Raw genomic sequence first — 23,652 nt, 5'->3', positions numbered from 1 at the left:
TAATTCAGATTTAAAGAATGATCAACACTTACCTGCAAATGTTTTTATTTTAGTCTTCGCTAACTATTCCAGGAAAGCCGCAAGGGGTTGTCATAGAAACAAGCAAGTCAGGGATTTCTATTATGTGAAATGATATTACATTTTTCTTTCTAATAGGCTTCATTTTTTATATTTATTTTTAAGTTTCTTTGGAAAAAAAGTGATTCACATACACATTACAGTACTGTGTAAAGTCAGAGACCGACATTGTTTATTTCATTTCCAGTCAAAGCACCTATTAAAGACACGTTACATGAAAGATAATCTACTTGCACAAGGAAGAAAAAAGTCCAAGAAAAATAAGTGGAAAAAAAACAGGAGTTTCCAAAACTGGAGTTCAAAAAAATGATTAACAGATACAGAGAAAATGGGACTCCTAACAAGGGCGCAAGACCTGGTAGACACCAAAACTGACCCCATCAGACAAACAGCACTTAAAGCTTTCATCTTTGAAAGAGAGGAGAAAATCAAGCTGCTTCAAATCGTCCATCCTTCCACGGTGAGAGGACAACTCAAAGCTATGAGTCTGAAAGGATGTGTAGCTGTCAAGAGGCTCTTACTGAGAAAAGGAAAAAGACAACAATATCTAAGATGTGGAATGAGTTTTTTTATGATGATTCTTAGTTTGTAATTGGAGTTGTGAAGTCAGAAAATGCAACCAACGTCTAAGACTGAACTTTGCAGGTGTAGAAAAATATCCCTGCAGATTTGTTTGAAAAACTGAAAGTGGGTCTCCTGAAAAGAATGGAAGCTGTAAGAAAGGGAAAGAGTGAACACACTAAACACTGAACAATTGATCTCATTCTTAGTTGGCAGTTTTGTGTGGAAATGAGGAGTAATCTCTGACTTTTGCATAGTACTCTACATCTCTCTCTCTCTCTCTCTCTCTCTCTCTCTCTCTCTCACTCACACACACACACACAGACCTCTGCAAGTTTCTCTGCACTGGGTGAAGTATTAATGTCAAGCAGGGAGGAAGCCAGTAATTAGAAAAGGAAAGGAGCTGCAATCTGAAATTCATTAAGAGGGCAGAGACAGAGAGAGATAAAGTGCATGCAATAATGAATAGATGGTCTGCAGGGCTCCCATCTCTTATGAAATCCCGTAAGTAATAAGGAGCGGTCACTAGCGTCCTCAATCGCTGCGTCCTCTCCGGATGTTTCCTCCAGCCACCGTGCTATTCTCACACTGACCTGCTTCTCCGAATGAGCAAGCACCACTCCACCTGATGACCTCACTGGGCTGGTGGGGATTTAATTAGCAGATGTAATGTGATTTAGAAAACACCAGCACAGAAAACTGGAGACAGGAAGCAGAGACTGAGGACGAGTCAGTGCTGCTTATTTTCATTCACAGTGGAAGATCCTACTGGTACATGTACGAGGTGCCTGGAGGTGGAAAGTAATGAACTACAACTATCGTTACTCCCATTATAGTATCATATCATAGTATTATAGGTACAATTTTCCCCTATAATGGTACTTTTTACTGTTAAATCAATTCACTTATTTATGAATTTATTATTCTAATTATCCAAAAATCCAGTGGCACTTGAGCAGTAGACCTTGTTGCTATAAGGCAAATATGAACTTAAAGTAACTCAAAGACATTACCTGAACTTAATTACTCTTAACTTGAGTAATTTACTTTATTGAATCAGTAATGTTACAGATACTCTAGTTACAGTACCTAAATGCAGCTTGTTACAACCTGTTGCAGTATTTTTTTTACTATTAACTGACAGTATTACAAATACATTTTTTACTGTCAACCAGTTTTCCCAGGTATGTTTATATATTAAATCATAGTAATCATATGCACAGTAACAAGTAATTCAGTAATCATGTTACAGTAATCAAGTACCTTTTCCTCTGTAGTGGTACTTTTTTACTATTTAATTACAGTCATTTTTAGTATTCATTCATTCATTCATTCATTCATCATCTTTAACAGCTTAATCCTGATAGGCTCACAGTAGCAGTTGGGAAAGCAGAGAATCCCAGATGACCCTGTCCCCCTCAACTTCCTCCAGCTCATTCCAGGGGACCCCAAGCCGCTCCCAGGCCAACTTGGAGATATAATCCCTCCAGCGGGTCCTAGGACGACCCCGGAGTCTCCCATTAGGCCGTGCCTGGTAAACTCCCACGGGAAGGTGGCAAAAGGGCATCCTAATCAGATGACCAAACCACTTTAACTGGCTCCTCTCAATGTGGATGAGTAGTAGCTCTACTCTGAGCTCCTACGGATGACTGAGCTCCTCACCCTGTCAAGCAAAGTGTAGCCCACCACTTTGTAGGAAAGCTCATTTCTGCCACTTGTATCCAGATCTCATTCTTTCGGTCATTATCCAAAGCTCATGACCATGAGTAAGGGTGGGAGGTGGACTGACCGGTAAACGGAGAGCTTTGCCTTATTGCTCAGCTCTCTCTTCACCACTACAGTCCAGTACAGCGACCGCATTACTGCTGCCACCTGTCCCAGCCTGCAGCCGATCTCACCATCCCTCTTCCCATCAGTCGTGAACAAGACCCCGAGATACTTAAACTCCTCCACCTGGGGCAGGTCATTTCAACTTACCTGGAGTGGGCATGCCATCCTTTTCTGGGCAATTAAGTTTTACTTAAGTTTATTTCTAGAAAGCTGTTTAATTTTAATAACGATTATAGAGTAAAAAAGAATTTACAGCCCACCCTGATGAAGCAGTTTGCTGGCCAGCTAACTAATCATAGCTAAATAGTTGTGTTCTACACCCTTAAGAAAGATGGTTTTTCAAGGGTTCTTTAGTAAAGAAAATGCATCTATATAGAATCATGAGCACTCAAAGAACCATTTGCGTCCTTAAATAGTTCCTTGCATGGTGAAATTGTTCTTCAGATCGATGCAGAATATGTTTATATGGTTCTATATAGAACCTTTTTGAAAGGTTAGAAGAACCTTTTTGATGCTATCTGTCACAGTTGCCCCATTGTACCTCTGAGTGTGCCTGTTTCTTCACCTGTGTTGTAACCATGTGCCTTTTAGCCATGTGCTTGTGTTCTAGTTTTGGTTCCTTGCTCCACCCCTTTTCCCACCTTCCCTATTAGAGTTCTCACCTGTTTGTAGTCCCTGTCTCCTCCCTCTCCCAGGTGTTCCCTATTGTTTGTAGCTATATCAAGCCCTTTGTTTCAGGCCATGGTTCCCTAGTCTATGATATGTTATGTTACTTTGTTAAGTGTCTTTATGTGCCTGCCCTATGTTTGTTTTGCTGAATGTGTTTCTTGATTTAAAGCCTTGTAGTTTGTGATTTGGTATCATACTTTGGTTTCAGTTTGTTTTGTTTCTGAAAGTTTGCTCGTGCTTGCGTCCAGCCTCATTACTCACACATGACACTATCTGAAGAACGATTTCACCCTGAAAAAGAACTATTTAAGCATGCAAATAGCACAGTTTGCAAGTGCATGTGTTTTGGACAGTGTTTTAAACTCCAAAACATAACATGGAAATAAAAAAAAGGTCAGTCAGTCAATCAATCAGTCACCCATTATTTAAACTTGGACTACATTGAGGGAGACGCTCATTTACAATGAAGCCGAGCCAATAGAGAAATGAGGGATTGAAAAGTTGGATAGTAAAAAAAAAAAATAACATTACAAGTGCTAAAAAGTAATAGTAATCATAGTGCAAAAATGTAATAGAAAAAAGTAAAGAAAAAAAATCTAATAATTATTAAAATTACAATAGTATTGCTGTTTAATAAAATAAATAAACACAATGAAATAAAGAAATGGAAGATTTAAGACAAATTGGCAGTAAAAACCAATAAAAAAGTTAAATAAAAAGAACAATAAAAAAAGAAAAGTGAAACAACAACTAAAACATACCAAAATAATATTAAAAGTGAAGAAAAAAGTAAAACAGTTGCCGACAGTTCAGGTCAGTTTGCTTAATCACAAATACTGTATCAGACCACAATAAAAAAAATGGTAATGCTTATAGAGAGAAACTGCTGATTGTGCAGCCATCTGAGCTGAAGTCCTACGCAGGTGCTGACCATCTATAAAAAGGGATCAGTTCTGGAGTTATTTTGTTCAGAATGAATGGTCCATTATGGACCTAGCATGTAATCAGCAAGTGCTTATTCCTGTGTGTATAAGGAGGGGAGGATATGAAGTACCTTTATTGTCATTATACTTTCACAGTACAATAAAACTCTTCTTCACATATCCAAGCTTAGAAAGCTGTGGTCAGAGCGCAGGGTCAGCTGTGATGTGGCGTGTCTGGAGCAGAGAGGGTTAAGTGGCTTGTTCAAGAGCCCAAAAGTGGCAACTTAAGTGGACCCATGCCCCTGAAATCAGTCACCCAGAGCTCAAACCACTAAGCAGCCACTGCCCCACATAAGGTGTGATGTGGATAAGAGCAGGTAGAGAGAGCATTTTACAGTACCTGTGACTTTTTCTTTCTTAGATACTGTAAAGTACTAGAATTTTTGGTTTATATTACTTTGTTTCTATAAAACAGGTATACTATTCTGATTTTAATTTATTATGAGTTTTTGACAGTCATGTTGATGTTTTCATTCACTGTAACTCGCTTGTCAGTTCAACCTAAAAAAATAATTTCATGTGGTGACAAGTCAAATAGATACATACATACATACTCAACTCCAATTATTAAATAAATACTTTATTTGAAACTTGATATTTGAACAAAAAAATGCTTTCAGTAAAATTTTACTGGAGTTTACTGTGGATTAACAATAAACTACAGTATCAATTCAAGACAATTCAAACCTCAGAAATACTTCAACTCAACTGCTGCCCTCTTCCACTTTTTAGTGTCGTTTATATGATCAGCTGAGAATAATAAGCTGATTACAAGACAAATCAAAACAACAGAGCAAATACCAAAGTATTCTTGTATGGACACTACACTCTCAGAAAAAAGGTACTAAACTGTCACTGGGGCAGTACCCCTCTAGTCACTGGGGTGGTACCCTCAATGGTACATCTCAGTACATTTCAGGGAACATAATTGCACCATAATCCACTGAAGTTATGTTTTCTAAGTTGTACTGACTCCACACACCCCGTCTTGTCTCCAGGCTTTTATTTTATTGTTCTGTTTTAAAACATTAGATTATGAAAAGATACAAATATGTACTTTTCACCTGGGAAAAACCTATTTCTCACTTAAAACTTATTTCTTAGTTCACAATTGGACCTTAAAAGCACTGTTGTACCTTTTGAGGAAACATTTACACTGTTTGTGCCTTAATGAATGAAAAATGTACCTGCACAGAAACTTTATTAATAACACTAGTGCACTAAAAATAGTTCTTGTTGACAGAAAATAAATCGTAAATTAACAGCAGAACCTAACAATTTTCTTAATTCATACTTTTGTTAGTATTCTAGTGAACAATCACTACGGTAGCCACACTTTCACCACCATTTATTGATATGTGCCAAACGCTGCCAATCAATTACAACCTAAAGATGCTGTGTTGAAAGTGGGGAGTACCACTGTTAGTTCAATATATACACTCTAATTTAAGATATGGCTTAATACATGCTAAGTATTTCATTATGAGCCAAAAGGTTAAGGACAGATCTGTAAAATAGTGGTAACTTATTGTTTTCGTGTTATGCTGTTTCAAGTAATATTCCGTCTTTATTGCTGTAAACATGCCATGCTTTTTGGGTCACAAGTGTAGGAAGTTGCAGCTGTGCTGCTATTCGGAGACTTTGACGTCATATATGTATTTCTTTTAAAAAGTTTTTTTTCGTGTGTTTGATGTTTCCAGGCTGAGAGACGTAGTTTACCCTTGGCCTAGAGGCACCTCAGGAATTCAACTCGTTTATACGCTCCACCTTTAGCGCTGCCGTTTTCAAAGAAAACCTGAATTCTCATTTTCTTCTTGTTTTCACAAAGCGTCTCTGAATAAGGCTGCTGATGTGGGATCAGTTTATTTACGTTTTCTACTGCTCTCTCTGTCACAGCGTGCGGGGCAAAGAAACTGATACGGCAGCAGCGATGCTGCTCTGAGGTTCTTTGTGGGTGTGACCCCTGATCTGGTCTCTCTTTATTTGCTGTATTCTCTCTGTGTGTCCAGGTTCAGCTGAGCAGAACGGCGAGGTCACTAGGGACACGTTCACTTTCAGACTATTATAAAGCACGAGAAATACACATTGACAGATTCAGTCGCAAGGAATCTCAGTGAATATTTAAGTTGCAGTTATTGCCAACAATAATAAAAGCATGATATACTCTTATTAAAGAAAGTGAAGGAACGCATATGAAATTCTGAATATTGAATCAATAGACCAACTCAGATTGTTTGCAAGCATAAAAACTGACTGTACTGCTGGTTGAATAGCGTCCTACACATTACGCCTACAGGAGCTTTTTTGTGACATCCCATTCTAAACCCATAGGCATTAATACAGAGTTGGTCCATCTTTGCAGCTATAACAGTTTCCACTCTTCTGGGAAGCTTCTACAAGATGTTGGAAAGTATCTGTGGGAATGTTTGTCCATTCATCCAGAAGAGCATTTGTGAGGTCAGACACTGATGTTGGACGAGGGGGTCTGGCTCACAATCTCCGTTCTAGTTCATTCCCATGGTGTTTGATGGGGTTGAGGTCAGGGCTCTGTGAGGGCCAGTCAAGTTCTTCCACACCAACTCACCAGGCCATGCCTTTATGGGTCTTGCTTTGTGCACTGGGGCTCAGTCATGCTGGAACAGAAAAGGGTCTTCCCCAAACTGTTTCCCACGATGTTGGAATCATACAATTGTCCAAAATGTCTTGGTCTGCTGAAGCATTTGAGGCGTGTGTGGAGCTGCTCGGCCATGGAAACCCATTTTGTGAAGCTCCTGATGCACAGTTTTTTGGCTAATGTTGCTTCCAAAAGCAAATTGGAACTCTTTACTGAGTGATTGAACAGAGGATAGACACTGTGTGCTTCAGCAATCGGCGGCCGCACTCTGAGTTTGCGTAGTCTACAGCTTCGTGGCTGGGCTGGTGTTGCTCCTAGATGTTTCCATTCCAGAGTAATAGCACTTACAGTTGGCTGGGGCAGAACTAGCAGTACAGAAATTTGACAATCTGACTTGTGGCAGAGGTGGCACCCTCTGTCATGTTTAAAGTCTCTGAGCTCATCAGTATGACCCATTCTACTGCCAGTGTTTGTCTATTGAGACCGCAAGGTGGGTGTAGCTGAAAGACCTGAACTTAATAGTTAGGAGGGGTGTCCCAATACTTTTGTCCATATAGTGTACATGTAAGCCAAAACCTGATCTCCAAACTGTCATAAAACACTGTCATCAGGCAGTATACTTGTCACTGTTTCATGTAACTTTCTTTGAGGAGGCATTATATTCTTTAGATGTCTAGTTCGTTTCACAGAGGTTGTGTGTTTATTTCTCTTCATCTCAGTCCCAGATACGCATTATGACGCGGTCATATTCAAGGTTCCTAATGATATCTTTTCCATATTTTTTTTATTATGCAGAAATTTAGAAAAATCAGTGGAATTCCCCTTTAATGCTCAGTATGGCATTGTGTTGAAATGGCTAATTATAAGTAACTTTATTGTAAGTAACTTCTTTAATGAAGAAGTTTGAGTGGGAATAGTAATATTCTCATAGTTTATTTGTGACTGAGTGTTTTTTTTGTGTGTATGCTTGTTTGTGTGTGTTTTATTTGCTCCCTCTTCCTCATGCATTCGCCCCTGTCTTCAGGCTCTTAATCATAAACAAATGGACTCTAATTGGCCAGGGACTGTCTTTCAATTAGATGAATGTCCTTTTGAACTAACAGGGCTGCAGGACGCAAACACAATTATTGTCTAACTGGCCTCTATTGAGATATTATTGGGTTTCCTCCATTTGAGCGATGACAGCAGACTACCGATTATAATAATTCTCCCTAATTGTTGCCTGTTTACTCGGTACAGCATTTTAGCGTGGCAGGATGATGCCGATGGCTTTCACTTCCGCACCGCTCTAAAAGGTTAAAAGGTTTTTGCCCTTTCTGTTCTTTATTAGAAATGCTATCAGGCAGTTAGGATGTAATGATTTGATAATTAACGACTTTACTTCATTATGTTTTGATGAGAAATGCAAAGACGGATGTGCTATTTAAAGTCGAGAGTATTATTTGTTTGCTGTACTCGCTGTAATTCTTCACTGTGCTTACAATTTCCGCTCTTCCGTTCCAAGCTTGTGCAGAGAGTGTGTTTTATGCTTGTGTCCGCAGCCTTTACACTATGAATTTTAAAAAGTCCCTTGGGATGGACACATGGCTATTCTAAAGTTAGCTAATTGTTTTCTAACTAATTTTCTCTCTCTCTCTCTCTCTCTTTCTCTCTCTCTCTCTCTCTCTCTCTCTCTCTCTCTCTCTCTCTCTCTCTCTCTCTCTCTAGACACTTTGTCAGTTCCTCGCTGGTCCCCTCAGATCCCTCGCAGAGACTTGGGCAACTCCATTAAACACAGGTAACATCCTCTAAACGAACGTTAATTGTATGCTAATAACAAAATTGCAGCAATTAATGCAGTCCGTTTAGTAGTTTTGCATTCCTAGTTACAGTCTCATTAAATGATGACCCTAATTAACTGCTAGCCTCATCTTCGGCCAGCCCACAGACCATCTAATGCATTACTCTGCTGTTTCTGTGGTACTGCTAGTCTCTAGGTGACAAAAGATGTAACAATAAAAAAAATAAATGAATAAAAAATTAAAATACTGTAAAAAGGTAATATTCTGATACCTTGTGATACACAATATCTGTCACAATATTTTTTCTGGAACAGATTAATGCACCAGAAAAACAGTAGTGCAGTAAAAAAAGAAAAAACTTGTAATGATTTTATAAGGAAATAATTGTTAAAAAAATAAAGTCAGATCCTTAATGAGTTGAAATTCTATTAGCTTGCTACTATGCAGTTTTAATCTGTCAATATGCTACCACTAGTTGTTGTTTACTGGCTCTTTACTGTAATATAACTATCATCATCGTGATAAATTACATCACATGCTTTTCTGAGCATATTGTAGATATCATAAGTACTTACACTGAACAGCTGCATGCTTCAATACAAAGAGAACATTCATTTGATTTAGTGCAGAATGAAACCTCCTATCTCCAACAGAGGTAGGTAGAGTAGCCTAAGTCAATACTGAAGTAAAAGTGCTGATACTTGGGTAAAATAATGACAAGTAAAAGTACCTTTAAATAAAACAACTTGAGTAAAAGTACAAAAGTATGAGATCAAAATACTACTTAAGTATTGTGTAACGTGTAGAACCTCAGTGGAACTTCTTAGTAAATCCAGCATCTGTCGATGTAGGAACTAAGGGTTATATGGCTCAGTGCTTTTGGATTATTCTGATCTAAAATAAAATGCTAAAGCTCCAAAGTCAGAGATGTGACCAATCACAAAGCAGTACAGATGTTGTCAACAACAAAACAGAATGAAGTTAAGCACATAAAAGGAATTAGTAACTAAATATGAAAGATTTCTTTACACACTAATACTTGAATAAAAGTAAAAGTGTCCCAGCGGTCATCGGGCGGAAAGCAGGAAGCACCCTGGATGGGTCACCAGCCCATCGGAGGGCAGACACACAAACATATACACTCATACCTAGTGGCAATTTAGCATGAGGAAACCCACACAGACACAGAGAGAACACGCAAACTCCACACAGAAAGGACCCTCGTTGCCCGGCTGGGGAATCGAACCCAGGCCCTTCTTACTGTGAGGTGATGAGAGAGATTGCGCTGCTGAGATATACCAGATCTAGGTTTTTGTTGGGACAGGCTCCTGCACCCCCCACAGTGAGTGAGTGAGGTGAGGTATTACAGTTTAAAAATGCTCGGAAGAGAGCAAATCCATCAATATATTATTTAAGTACATGTATGTGAGTAAATGTAACCTGTTACTACCCACCTCCAAAAAAGTAACTTTACAGGAGAAGGAAGAACATTTTCAAGATTATAGTCATTTTGGACCATTTCTCCTGATCCATTCATCATGAAATGTTGACACAATGTAAAGAGCAGTCAATTCGGGTTCAAATTATGTAAAACATGGACAAAAATGTTGATAGAATTTGATTCAACAGCAGCAATGTGAAACACTGAATATAAATCATTACATTTAGTTTTTTTTCTCTGCTCTGATTTATTAATGAAAAAAACAACAAAAAAGAAATATCGTGAAAATGTCTTGAAGTATAATCACTCATCTCCTCTCTCTACAATTGGTCTAACTGTCTTGGACATGCAGTTGTTCAGTTTTGTAGAAGTGCTGATAGACTAGGCCTGTCACACATTACTGTGTCTGATCTCAATCTGATCGCAATTATTTTCCACAGTTCATAGAATTCTGTGTTGCACACACAGAACAGAATTTGATGTTTTCATTGTTAAGTTGACACAAAAACATGTAATTAAAACAAAGCTGAAAATGCATTTATTAAGACACGCCATGAGTCTAATGAACAGCTTTTGACTGGTGCTGTATCATGTTTATGGGGCAGAAGTGAATATGTGACCACTTTAGGCTTGCACTTCAATATCTGCGTACAGTGAACCAAAAATGGCAATTAAATTGTTAATCATCATTATTTCTATTGCAGTTAATTGTCAGCTGAAATTGAATTATCATGGCAGGCCTAACTTATACATGCATCACCTAATTATCACAATTAATCACTAACTTTCATGCCCACTAGTGAGTTCCACTTGCCAAAAGCTTTTCTGCTGGGCAATTAGCATCCACCAACACAGCTTTCCATTTAAAATATTAAACTGAAAGTCCTAATGTATCTGTTATGGACCTTAAAGCAAACTGTTTTGAGGTTAGTTTTTAGAGAAGTTGTTGACAGTTCTGTGAGAACGTCTACTGAATGTAAATTCACTGTGGCAGCACCTATAAATTGAAATGTACAGGCTGTGTTAATGGCAAAATAGCAATTATCATTTATGTAAAACTGTGCAGTTTAACTGTGTGTGTGTGTGTGTGTGTGTGTGTGTGTGTGTGTGTGTTTGTCTGCATACTCACCTGTGTGAGTGTGTGGTGGAGTAGTTAAAAATGTCAGACCAATTAAAGCGAGTGGTTGTCTGACTGCCTTGACCGTCAGCTCTGCGCATGGACTGAATCCACGATTCTCCCAAATGCCACACATCTCACAGTAAAACAGTGGACATTTGGTACGGCACAGAGAAACCTGGTGTTTCTCTGCTGAATAAAGAATAGGGAGGAATAAATGCTGTTTGGAAGACATTAACCCTTAGAAGCTGGGAGTTATTACTGATGTTTAGCTTTGCTACTCAAATGTCATGACATGATTACATAACTAGATTTGAAGGAAATACAGTGCTTGCAAGCAAGAAAGAAAGAAAGAAAGAAGGAAAGAAAAAAAGAAAGACAAAAAGAAAAGAAGGAAGAGATAAAAAAGAAAAAGACGAGAAAATGAAAAAACAAGGACAAAGAAAGAAAGAAAGAAAAAAGAAGGAAGAGATAAAAAAGGAGAAAATGAAAAAACAAGGACAGCGTTTTTTCCACAAAATAAGACTGTAGACACATTAATAGCTTCATCACATTCAGATCTTTCCTACTTATAAATACAGATTGAAAGCGTAGAATCTTCACCTCTGCTTGTTCCGACCACAAATGTCTGGTGGACAAGCTTTACAGAATGTCGGCAAAAATCCTGTTTGACCTAATGATAAATTTTCGCCAGAATACGGAAATGTACAATGTATTGTTAGGTTTAAATGATTTGGATGAGAGAGATTGCGCTGCTGAGATAGACCAGATCTAGGTTTTTTTGTTGTTCAAACGCTGTGCAAACCTCACCTGCATGAACTGAACCTCCTGTTGCTGCTGCTGCTGCTGCTGCTGCACAGACTCAACCTATTTAATAATTGTAACGGTGGCAGACGGAACCAGACGGTTACAGCAGAGGCTTGAATTAAGATCTTAATAACAAAGCGATTGTCCAAAATCATAAAAGCCAAAGCAGAAAGTCATAAACAGAAAACGGATCATACACAGGTAAGCAGTCAGATACACAGGAGAAACACTCAGTACGCACATTGGTGACAACACTTCGCAAAGTACCTAACCTAAAGCCCGGGCTTATATACGAAACGAAATGACAAAGGAGATATGGAACAGGTGTGAGTGCAGTTAGAAGTCCGGAAATGAGGAGCGCTGATAGGTGGATTTGTGAGAGTCCGAAGTCATTTGAGAGTCCGTGGTCATGTGATGCAGCAAGGAGTTTGGGGAATTGGAGTCCTGGGTGGCCCCGTTGGCAGTAATCCCAGTCAGGCTGGATGGAGGCATGACAATAATAGCAACTGTTTCACCTGCTTTTCCATTTTTCTGTATTTTAATATTTTGTACTACTGTTAAAAACCTTCTTCTCTGTTCATTTTGCTCTTGTGTTATTGTTTGCTATCCAGTGTCGTCCAGAGGAGGATGGGTTCCCATTTTGAATCTTGGTTCCTCTCAAGATTTCTTCTTTTTGCTCTTAGGGAGTTTCTCCTTGCCACTGTCACCTCTGGCGATGCTTATGGGGGTTCAGACCTGGATTTTTCTGTAAAGCTGCTTTGTGACAACACCTGTTGTAAAAAGCGCTATATAAATTGACTTGACTTGACTTGACTTGTGTGATCAAGTTAACGTTTGATGGTCACAATTTCCAATCTGCCTTGTTTGGTTTAGCTAAAATAAAACAGTACAGCATCGTACAGTGTCAGAAAAAACTACCCGTCAAGAGTACAAACACTGGTGTGGTACATGTTCAGTGCCTTTAGTAAGGGAACATAACTGTGCAATATTACATTGTAGTTAACGGCACACGTTTCAGTCCTTTTATTTTATTGACAACTTGAAAAGGTTATGAACAGTTGAAAGCCTCCTGCTTTCCTTTGAGAGAGTGAATGTTGTCCATATTGTACCTATGAGGGTATATTTACATTGTTTGTACCTTGGAGGAACCAAGAATTACTAGAACAGGACCCTTTTTTTCTGAGCATTTGATGTTTCAAAATAGGTTAAAAGGGATTTTTGCTAGCATTCTGTAAAGTTTGTCAATCTCACAACTAAGTAAGAACATATTTTTGGGCGGAGCATGAATAGAACAATAAATATCGAATTGCAGCAGGCGCTAACTACAACTTCTAAGCCTGACCTTATACAGTAAAACTTTCATGCAACTAATTCCATGTTGTAAGTTGCCTGCAACACAATTTCCATGCAATTTAACAGTTACATGAAGCAGTCCAAAAACAATTAGTTGCCCGCAACACTTTCAATTACTGCACTAGTTAGCCAAATTAGCAGCTCATGTTTTTTTTATATACTGCATTGTTTTTGCTATGAAGTCATATCTGTCTTTTATCCATCTATCTAGAGCTTTTTACTATATACTTGAATTTTTTGTCTGTTGTGTGTATGTTAAGCCTTTAATAATTCTTGTCCAAGTGGTCATTACGGTTATAGCCTACTTGATGTTTCACTCATCTTCTCCTGGAAGCACTGCAAGTTAATCTCAAGCGCATCTCAGTCTCCTCTTCTGTAGTAATTTCCATCTTTTGCATCCCAAACGAATCTGAGCCTTGTGTAAACTTAGGGCTCATCAAAAGAGGAGAAAATGAATCCAGCTTCATAAATCACAATAACAGCAGGCGTTCAGTGGAGAATAAATGGTGGATCAAGCAGCCGTTTAAACAGCTGTTAGCACTAGCCGGCTAGTTAACGCAGCTGGTTAGCTTTGAGAAACTCCTGTTTGTTGTCATGGAAACTGACAAAATGTAAAATTACCAGCCTGGAGAAGGTGGGGAGGGGGATCCTTTTTAATCGCTCAATAAACCATCTTCTGTTTTGTTTTCCTGTCCATTGATCTGGTGAAATCAGTAGTTTCTTAAGTATGTTGTTTGATCATGTGATGCGTTATTGGCATTTTGATTGGCCTTTTCAGGAAACTTTGTTCCATGAAGCTGAGTGTCAAGTGAGTTGCAAGATGCTTTAGTTTCGTGTAGGTTTCAAGCAGCTAAAGTTGCATGAAAGCTTCACCTTGTAAAGCCAGCCTGAGGGTTAAAGCAGGACGAGTTGGTGACCTTTGCTCCGAGTAAGAGATGAAAGCATCATAATGTGACTTTACACTTCTGAAGTGCTGTAAATCTTTCATCCTGATGGCTTCGGAATGCCGTCACTCGGCGTAAACACTCCTATTACTGAATGTTTATTGAGCAGCAAACAAAACGTCAGTGGGTCTTCAGACAGAGCACACGAAAAAAAGCATTACCTTCCAAGGCTGTTTTCACAGATGTATTTGGGAGTGGTCTGTTTATGTGGACACTTGAGGACACTCGGTAGAGACCCCATCACTGAACAGGAATGTCTTGAGCAAACATTTGGTGATTTTGGCTTTGGGATCAAGGCGGTTATTTGATAAAAGACAAGTTTGGATTCAGAACACTGAGTCCTTTAAACTTACTTTCTGTTGTGCTTGATTGAGTTCCAATTTGAAGGCCATCTCTGACCACCTGTCTTTGCTGACCTCTGCGAGTGAGCGTTCTTTAAAAACCAAGGCTTCGGGAAAAAAGGGTGCTTCAACTGTTTAAACAGATCTAAGTGTTGAGACGTGGGCGGGATGGATCTGCCTTCGCTTTTACCACACAATGCAAGCCAGTCTAAATGAAGACATTTCGATTCTGTCAGAGTCTATTAGTCATACTCCATTAGCTGTCAGTGTCAGCTCATGCCAAAGAACTCCACTGCTAGATCTCAATGGCCTTTTTTATTGCTGTGCACATAGTAGATATGGCTGCTGGTAATATATATAGTGAGAGAGAGCAAGCTGGACAGACTGACAGACAGAGACCCAGAGCGCTATAAGTCTCATTTCTCTTTTGAATGATCATCTCTCTGCTCTGATGTAGCCATATGGCTTTTGCCCCATTGAATATTTGTCAGTCGCAGAAGCACAGCTGGGCGTTTAGGAGAGATTGAAAGACGCTGAGTCACAATTAAATTACTCCATATTGAACATTAGAGGAAGAAGTGCCTATCTTTGCGTATAGCCTGTCTCTCAATGAAAAGGTTATTGGGTAAATACGACTGCTGCTTTGACACGTTGAGCTCTTTCATCGCAGGAGGCAGAGAATTGCAGTCAAAAGGTCAAAACAAATCTTTGCGACTGAAGTGCAGACTGTTTATTGGTCCACCTTTAGAAACAGATTCAGTATGATGTTCTGCTTTTAAAGAAAAGCATTGTAATGAACCTCACCTTTTGTTTGTTGAAGGATCTCTGGAACAGCGCTGCTATAAACTGATTTGTATCTTTGCAGATTTTCCACCAAGTATTGGATGTCGCAGACTTGTATAGTCTGCGGGAAAGGAATGTTATTCGGCCTGAAGTGCAAAACTTGCAAGTAAGTGCACCAACTCTGTATTACTGATTGTTTTTATAGAATAATAAAATAATAACCCCGAAAGATTGTGTACAGTGGCCGTTTGTTTCTATTATTGCTTTGATGTGTGCTGTTAAGGCCTATTCACACCGAGTATTTATGGTTGAAAAAAGCATGTTGAGATTTGAAAATGAACTCAAGCAAATTAATGCCATTTTACATCGAGTCCTCCGTAAAAATTTTAACTGGGACCAGCTTGATTTTCTGCATTGTATATATGCGTTAAAAATGCAGCGGCACTAAAACTTATAAAACAAGCAACAAGCTGACAATAAAAAAATGCAGAGGTTAAAGGAAATAAACTGTCCTGTGCCAAAATTTGAACACCACTGATCAAATTTTGGTCAAATTTGAACACCGCTTTCTAAGTAAAAAAAAAAGTAAACGCCTCATCTGCAGGGAACATTTTTCTGCTAATTTTACTGCACAACTTCTATTTATTTGCTGGGTTTTGCATACTGGAAAACATTTTTCCTCCAACATGCTAAATTCTGCAAATAAACACTTTGTCCATTACAACATGCAGAAATGTGTTCTCTGTGGTTTTTAAAAATCAACAAAACGTGTCATTTGTCCAGGGGTGCCCTAGCTTTTGCATATGACTGTATTATTCTTGATGTAAATAGAACTTCAGACAAGCGTTTTATTTTATTTTTTTTAACTATGTTAAAGTATTGAATGTCAACTCAAATTGAAAGATTTTTTCATCGATTTCAGAATGACCAGAAACAGTGTCATATTTTGTATGTATTCACTGGACATAAAAATTTAGTGGACATGCACTTTTTTGTTGGGACTACATTAAAGTTTTGAATGTCAACCCGAATTTAAACATTTTTTCAAAGTAACCAGAAACAGTGACATGTATTGTACACTCACCAAACATTTTTTAGCAACACAATATTAATACTTTACTCTCAAAACAGCCTCAATTCTTCATGGTATGGATTCCACAAGATGATGGACACATTCCTTTGAGATTCTGGTCCACTTTTGTCATGATTGCATCATGCAAGTCCTGCAGATTTGTCAAGTGCACTTTCATGCTCCAAATCTCACGTTCTACAGCCTTAGCTTTCTGTTATTGGCTGAAAGAAGTGGAACCCATCGTGGTCCTCTGCTGTTGTAGCCCATCCACCTCAGAGATTGATGTTGTGCATTCTGAGATGTTTTTCTGCTCACCACAATTGTATAGAGTGGTTATCTGAGTTAAGGTAGCCTTTCTGTCAGCTTGAACCAGTCTGGACATCCTCTGTTGACCTCTCTCATCAACAAGGCGTTTCCATTCTCAGCATCCCTCATAGGCTGCTTTTTCTTCATTGCTCCATTCTGAGTAAACTCTAGAGACTGTTGGGCATGAAAATCCCAGGTGGTCAGCGGTAATAGAACTACTCAAACCAGGCGGTCTGGCACCAACAATCATGCCACAGTCAAAATCACTGAGATGACACTTTTCCCCATTCTGATGCTTAATGTGAACATTACCAGAAGCTGCTGGCCTGTATCTGCATGACTTTATACACTGCACTGCTGCCAAACGACTGGCCGATTAGATAATTGCATGAATGAGCAGGTGTGCAGGTGTTCCTAATAAAGTGCTCAATGCATAACTTAGTATTAGAATAAGAAATGATGCATGCAGCTAACTTTTTGTCTGGTCATCATATGTTTGGAGCTAGTCTTATGGACGTTACCATAGTGAATAGCTGAATAAAAGTTTTATTTGCTTTGTCTGCTGAGAATACCAGCGCTCTTTGAATCCCCCCTTTGTCTTTGTAATTGCGCCTGGAGTTTCAAATGATCCTGACTATCATTATCATTTAAAAAAGACTATTTGAATAAATTAAAAGTCTAATAATTTCATACTCCTTGAATATTGAAATCAAGGCAGTTGCTTTAGGCATTCTCTTGCCTGTACGCTCTCAGGAGAATCACTTACAATTTTTTTAATATAAAGTTCTTGAGGCAAATGAAAGTCTTTACTTGATTTTATCTGTTAGGTTGAAGTGCCACAATAAATGTACCAAAGAAGCACCTCCTTGCCATTTGCTGATATACCATCGAGGAAGGAGGGACTCTTTCAAAGGTATTTAACAGTTTTTTCTATCTGTAATACAGGAGATTTGATGCTGTAGGATTTGTAACATCTCCCTTATTGCACTATAAGTATTTGATTTGCCTGAGGAGAGTTACTACATTCTTAAAGATGTTCTTCAAGGGTTCTTTAGTAAAGAAAATGGTTCTATATAGAACCATGAACACTCAAAGTACCCTTTGCATGATTAAAGGGTTGTTTTCATCGCAAAAGCGTTCTTCAGATTGATAGAGAATGTGTTGTAGTTGGTTCTACATGGAACCTTTTTGAAAAGGGTCGATATAGCACCAAATTGTTACAAGCCAAAGAACATTTTTTGGTATTATATAGAACTTTGCTAAGAGTGTATGGTAATGCTAAATAGTGTATATCGCTGTTGTCGGAAGAAAACCGTATCTTCAAAATGGTAACTTTACAAGAGAAGGGAAAAACCTACTTTATTTTTAATGTAAGTCAATGGAGCCAGACTTTTTTCCAAGTCATTTTGGGTCGTTTCTTTTGGTCTATTCTACATGAAGTTTACACACAGTGTAAAAAGCAACAGGCATTTTCAAATTATGTCAAAAACTGAAAAACGACAAAAATGGAGATACAAGGTTTTCTTCCGACAGCAGTGATATGTAACCTGTATTCCATCATGCATGGGATTTCATGATGGTGAACTAGTTGATGTATGTTTACTCTCTCTACTCTCTGTTTTCTCTTTCCTCTCAATTTTGCTCCCAATCCCTCTTTCTGTCCTACCTTTGTATCTGCCTTTTCTTTTTTTTTACCTCTTCCACCTCTCCCGAAGATCAAGGGACGTCTCAAGGTAATGCAATCGATTACTGTATGTTTGTGGGAGTGCTAATGACATTTCGAGAGCAGGCGTCACAGTGGATTTCCTCTTGAAAGATTTGCCTCGGCAGCTTGTACGGCCGTCTAGCAGCAGTCCTGCGCTCTCTTATAGCTTTCTGACACCTGCTCAAAATCTGATTGACGCCCTAACTTTCGTAGCGTATGAAGTCGTGGAAATGGACCTGCTCTGTGGCACGTCTTTATAATCAGTTATGACATTTTTTCATCAGCTCGCGAAACTCAGACAGGCTCATATAAACATATTATAATGTCTTTGTGTAGCACCCTTCAATTACGATGTGTCAAGTTTTTGTGAGGTTTTTATGTGAATTGTTACCATGACCACTGTTTTTCCGTTACCGGGACAACGGCCTGCCGTTACCCTGGATACAATTTTTTTTTTTCCCCTCTCCCTCTCCCATTCTCAGCTCGTCAGCTTGTCAGGACCGAGTCAGTACCGTGTGACATAAACAACCCCCTCAGGTACACGGACCTGCACATCAGCCAGACTCTGCCCAAAACCAACAAAATCAACAAGGTAGGTTCCTCTCCCTCCCCTCTGCTGCGCACTTCAGCCAATCAGCTCCAGAAATGCCTCACAATGCAGCCTTATTCAGCCGTGCACTCAGACGCTGGAAAGCCTGGTTAGCCGAGGTTATGGTTTATGGAAAATAATTGCCTTGGTTTGTTTGAGGTGCCCCGGCCTAAATGACTTGTGTTCGCTCTGCTTATTAGTAGCCTCAGGATTCCGACTGAATTTTAATCCTCTGCTCCATCGATCACTGCCCGCATTCAGCCCGAGACGCCTCTCAGAGCACTGCTCCGACTTCAGCAATGAAAAATACATTCATCACGGAATGGAGGGTCTGTCTCATCAGAGCATCAAAGCATGTGTTAATCAGAATAGCATGAGCGCTTTTGCACTCTGGAACATCTTGCGGAAGAAAGAAAGCAGACAGACTGAACGGTGGAGATGTGAGTAGGAGGGTGCAGGACAGATAGCCAGCTGAACTAATTACTTCAACACGCTGATTAACTAATTAAGTGAAGTTAAAGTAACCAAAATAAGAGAACCAGATTCTATTTGGATTATGTCTCAGATATAAAGCCACTTTATAATTGCTCCATTATGCAACATGGATGCAAGAAGTAGGGGTGGGGAGGGGGCTGCAGCATTCCCAGATTTCAGGATTGTATAATTGAAACTGCAAAATAATGATAAAAAAAAATAGAATGAAGTTTAAAATAAATAGTGTAGTAACCATTGTTGCCATTATGTTGATGTCGTTAAAACACTGGCAATATTCGTGGCCTAATGCTGTTTTTAAATATTAAAAATCATCCAAAGTTATCATTTCTAATGCTTTGGTCACAAAGTTTTTTTAACCAGCTGCTTGGTGTGCACTTGAATGCACCACATATCAACAATCTGATTGGTCGTCACTCAGCTCATTTGCATGAAGTTTGGCCAGAACTTGACATGTGATAGCACATTACACGTAACACATGTTCTGTTTGAAGTAAATGACCCCCCCCCCAAAAAAAAAAAAATCATACCAAAGTATACCAGTATATCAAAATGTAGTATGTTTAAGCCGCTTAAAATGCCATTTCATATTTTATTGTTTTTCCACGGAGGTCCACTTGATGTCTGTGTGGTTTTATGTACCAATAATTAATAATCATTTTAATCAATTACTTTTTCCCGCCTCTCTCTATTGCCTAAAATTAATTAGACTGATTTTGTTGTGGCACCTTGAAGACTGATATGTAAATAAGCTCCGTTCTGATTGGCTGCCCTGTAATTTGCCTCTTTTAGAAAGCAGTCCAGGCTGAAACACTCCTTATAACTTTAGTGAGTGGGTGGGGCTAAACTGGTGGAAGCTGGATAAGCAGGTATACATAAATGCATTGGTTTCACATTAGGCTGTTTTGCAGCATAGTTTCAATTTCTATACATTATGGACTGGGGAGTGAAAGGAACTTTATCCATGTTTATATACACTGCAACAAAGTCTTTAATTTCAAAAAAGCATGAAAAATTAAGTTTTCCCTGATGTGATGGAATTTGAAGGTACGCTTCATTGACATTCCCAGGAGAAACTTAACTTTTTAAAATAGAAAACTGGAGTTAGTTTGGGTGGAATATGTTGTGCAACGCAATATGGTACAATTATTTTCCTTAACTAATGGTACTGAAGATGTTCACTTAATGATCCACCCCAGTGACAGCATTTGTACTCAAAAGGTACAGTTTTAAGAGTGTACTGTACTCATGGTAACGTGGTTGGATAATACAAAAGTTGTTCATTGGTTCACTGAATACTTATGAGTTTTTTTTTTTTATCTGTTGAGCAAGAATGTTTCAGTCCCGCCAGCCAGGACACGAAAGACGTGACAATTTAGCATGAATGTGGGTTTATATTAGAGTGGGATTTGCACAAGAGACAACTGAGTGTGTGTGTGTGTGTGTGTGTGTGTGTGTAAACCTCCGGCGTCCAGCTCATCACTGACCTACTGGAGCTTTAGAATGCAGAGTCTCTAATGATGAGGCAGTATTTCATAATGTCATCTCACATTTTGTTTCTGTCATATGAGAACTTCATAACTTAGTTATTATTCTTCGACCATATGAAAATGTCAGCTGCTCTTTACGTTTTATGAACATTTCATGTCGAAAGGACCAATAAAAATGGCCTGAAATCCTTACTACTTTAACATTAGGGCTGCCAGACGATTCAAATAAGACATTCCGACTAATCACATCAATTTGCATAGATAATTGTGATTAATCATATTATTTGGCATAGTTAATCGTGATTATAATAAATTATTCAGTCCAATAATTTTTTTTCAGCTTATAAACAGTGCATTTTGTTTAAGCTTATGGAGAAAATAAGCTCCTTCAAAATGTTATTACTTTCACTGATGTAATAACATCATTTTCATCATGTGAATGCAGCGTTCTCAATAATCTGAACATGAGTATCACGATTTCCATAGAATGAACACAGTTTCTAGTTTTCATTACTGGCGTCCAATTAGAGCAGCATGTTCCAACCAATGAGTGTACATTGTATGAGTGCACGGAGGAGCCAAAATATTATGAGATATAATGATGATGATTATTTGGTAATGACATGCATGTCAAGGTCTGGAATATATCAGATGGTAAGCTGGAACAGTCAGTTCTCATAGGCGATGTGTTGGAAGCCGGAGAAATGGGCAGACACAAAGTCCTGAGTAAATCTGACAAGGGCCAAACTGTCCATGTCTACACGTCTGGGTCGGAGCATCTCAGAAACAGCAAGGCTTGAGGGTGCTTCCAGTTATCAGTGGTGAGCATCTACCAACAGCGGTCCAAGGAGGGACAAACCATGAACCAATGACAGGGTGTTGGCTCATCAGTGCACAAGGGCCGTGGAGCTTATCTCGTCTGGTCTGAACCGACAGAAGGGCTACTGTGGCACAAGTCAAAAGTCATTTTTTAATGATCGTTATGGGAGGAATGTGTCACAACACAGTGCATCGCACCCTGTTGCGTATGAGGCCACATAGATGCAGACTTGTAAAAGGGCCCATGCTAACCCCTGTCCGGCATCAGAAGCTCCAAGAGCGGGCATGCAAGCACCGGAACTGGACCTTGGAACAATAGAAGAAGGCTGCCACCTCACGTGGATGACCAGGTAAGTGTGTGCCATTTACCTGGAGAAGTGATGGCACCAGGATGCACTGTTGGAAGAAGACAAGCTGGTGGAGGGAGTGTGATGCTCTGGGCAATGTTCTGTTGGGAAACCTTAGGTCTGGGGTCAGTTTGAACCAGGTACATCCTTTCATTGCAATGACAGTGGCCTCTTTTAGTTAAATAATGTCCCCTGCTACGCTGCACACACTGTCTGGGAATGGTTTGAGGAACATGAAGATTTCACGGTGTTGTCCTGGCCTTCAGATTTCCCAGATCTCATTCCAGCTGGGCATCTCTGGGATGTGCTGGAACAAAAGTCCAAATCCGCAGCAACTCTACCTTAGAACTTACGGGATTTAAAGGATCTGCTGCTAACATCTCAGTGCCAGATACCACAGGTGTCAATGTCATGGTGGGTCAGCGCTGTTTTGGCAGCACACAGAGGACCAAATTAGCCATTGTTCTGGCTCATCAGTGTTTTTTGATATATACAGTCATACATGTTACAGTGGAGGCTCTCGGGAACTGGCTTCCACTTTGCTGTTGCTTTTGTTCGTTTGATGCTTGTTGATTTATGTATAGATCTTCTGCAGGCACTGTCCAGTCTAGTCTGCAGACGGTGCAAGTAATATCATTTTAAATGACATTTAAAAGCTATATTTGAATGAGATGACCACATCGCAGATTTCATCACAGGAACATGCAGCACACTGCAGCTGTACTCTTTCAAATGATGATTCTTCAAGGGTTCTTTTGTAAAGTAAATGGTTCTATATAGAACCATGAACCTTTGCATGATTAAAGGTTTCTTTGGATCATGAAAGTGTTCTTCAGAATGGTAGATGGTTTTATCTAGAACTTTTTTGAAAAGGGTTCTATATAGCACCAAAAAGGGTTCTTCTATTGTTATGATGTCAAGCTGTAACAATAGAAGAACGCTTTTTGGTGCTATATATAGAAACTTTTTTAAAAAGGTTCTATACAGAATCATCTTTGCATCGTGAAAACGTTCTTCAGATTGATGGAAAATGTGCTGTAGATGGTTCTATACAGAACCTTTTTGAGAAGGATTCAATACAATGTCAAGCTTGTTACAATAGAAGAACTTTTTTGGTGCTATAAAGCAAATAAAGTAAAGGTTCTACATAAAACCATGTACACCACTGTTAGCTTGGTATTTGTTTTTACTTTACGCTCTCCAAGCTGGGACTGATTTCTTTGGCACTGACAGTATAACATGTTATCAACACTACTAATGCATTATATTAACAATTCATAATGTATAATAAACATGGCTATAAAGTGTAATTCATTTTTATAAATGTTTATAACCATATGAATGCATTATAATATGTTATAAATGTGTTTATAGATGCTTACAAATGTGACATTCATAGAAAGTGTTACCCCATTTTCCAAATGTTAATTTATTATGTTAACTTTGACACCACAAAGTTTCCAGTTTGGAGATACAAGATTTGCTTACATGAGCAACGATGTGCAAGCTTGTCACTTATCTAGTTCTCTG

General features: G+C 38.9%; 1 protein-coding gene across 2 annotated transcripts in view; it reads left to right on the top strand.

Annotated features, from left to right (window-relative positions):
* The window catches only part of ksr2 (kinase suppressor of ras 2), a 164,920-nt gene that overhangs the window by 91,745 nt on the left and 49,523 nt on the right, over nt 1–23,652 (top strand). For both annotated transcript variants that reach the window (XM_036598989.1, XM_036598988.1), the window contains exons 7-11: nt 8,443–8,512; nt 15,385–15,468; nt 17,508–17,593; nt 18,396–18,413; nt 18,868–18,977. In XM_036598989.1, coding sequence (XP_036454882.1) covers nt 8,443–8,512; nt 15,385–15,468; nt 17,508–17,593; nt 18,396–18,413; nt 18,868–18,977 — 368 coding nt within the window. The remainder of the gene's footprint in view (nt 1–8,442; nt 8,513–15,384; nt 15,469–17,507; nt 17,594–18,395; nt 18,414–18,867; nt 18,978–23,652) is intronic.

The sequence above is a fragment of the Colossoma macropomum genome, unplaced genomic scaffold (assembly GCF_904425465.1).
Source record: "Colossoma macropomum unplaced genomic scaffold, Colossoma_macropomum, whole genome shotgun sequence".
Classification (NCBI taxonomy): domain Eukaryota; kingdom Metazoa; phylum Chordata; class Actinopteri; order Characiformes; family Serrasalmidae; genus Colossoma; species Colossoma macropomum.
The sequence above is the reverse complement of the archived record's forward strand: the minus strand, read 5'-3'. Positions and strand labels throughout refer to the sequence as shown.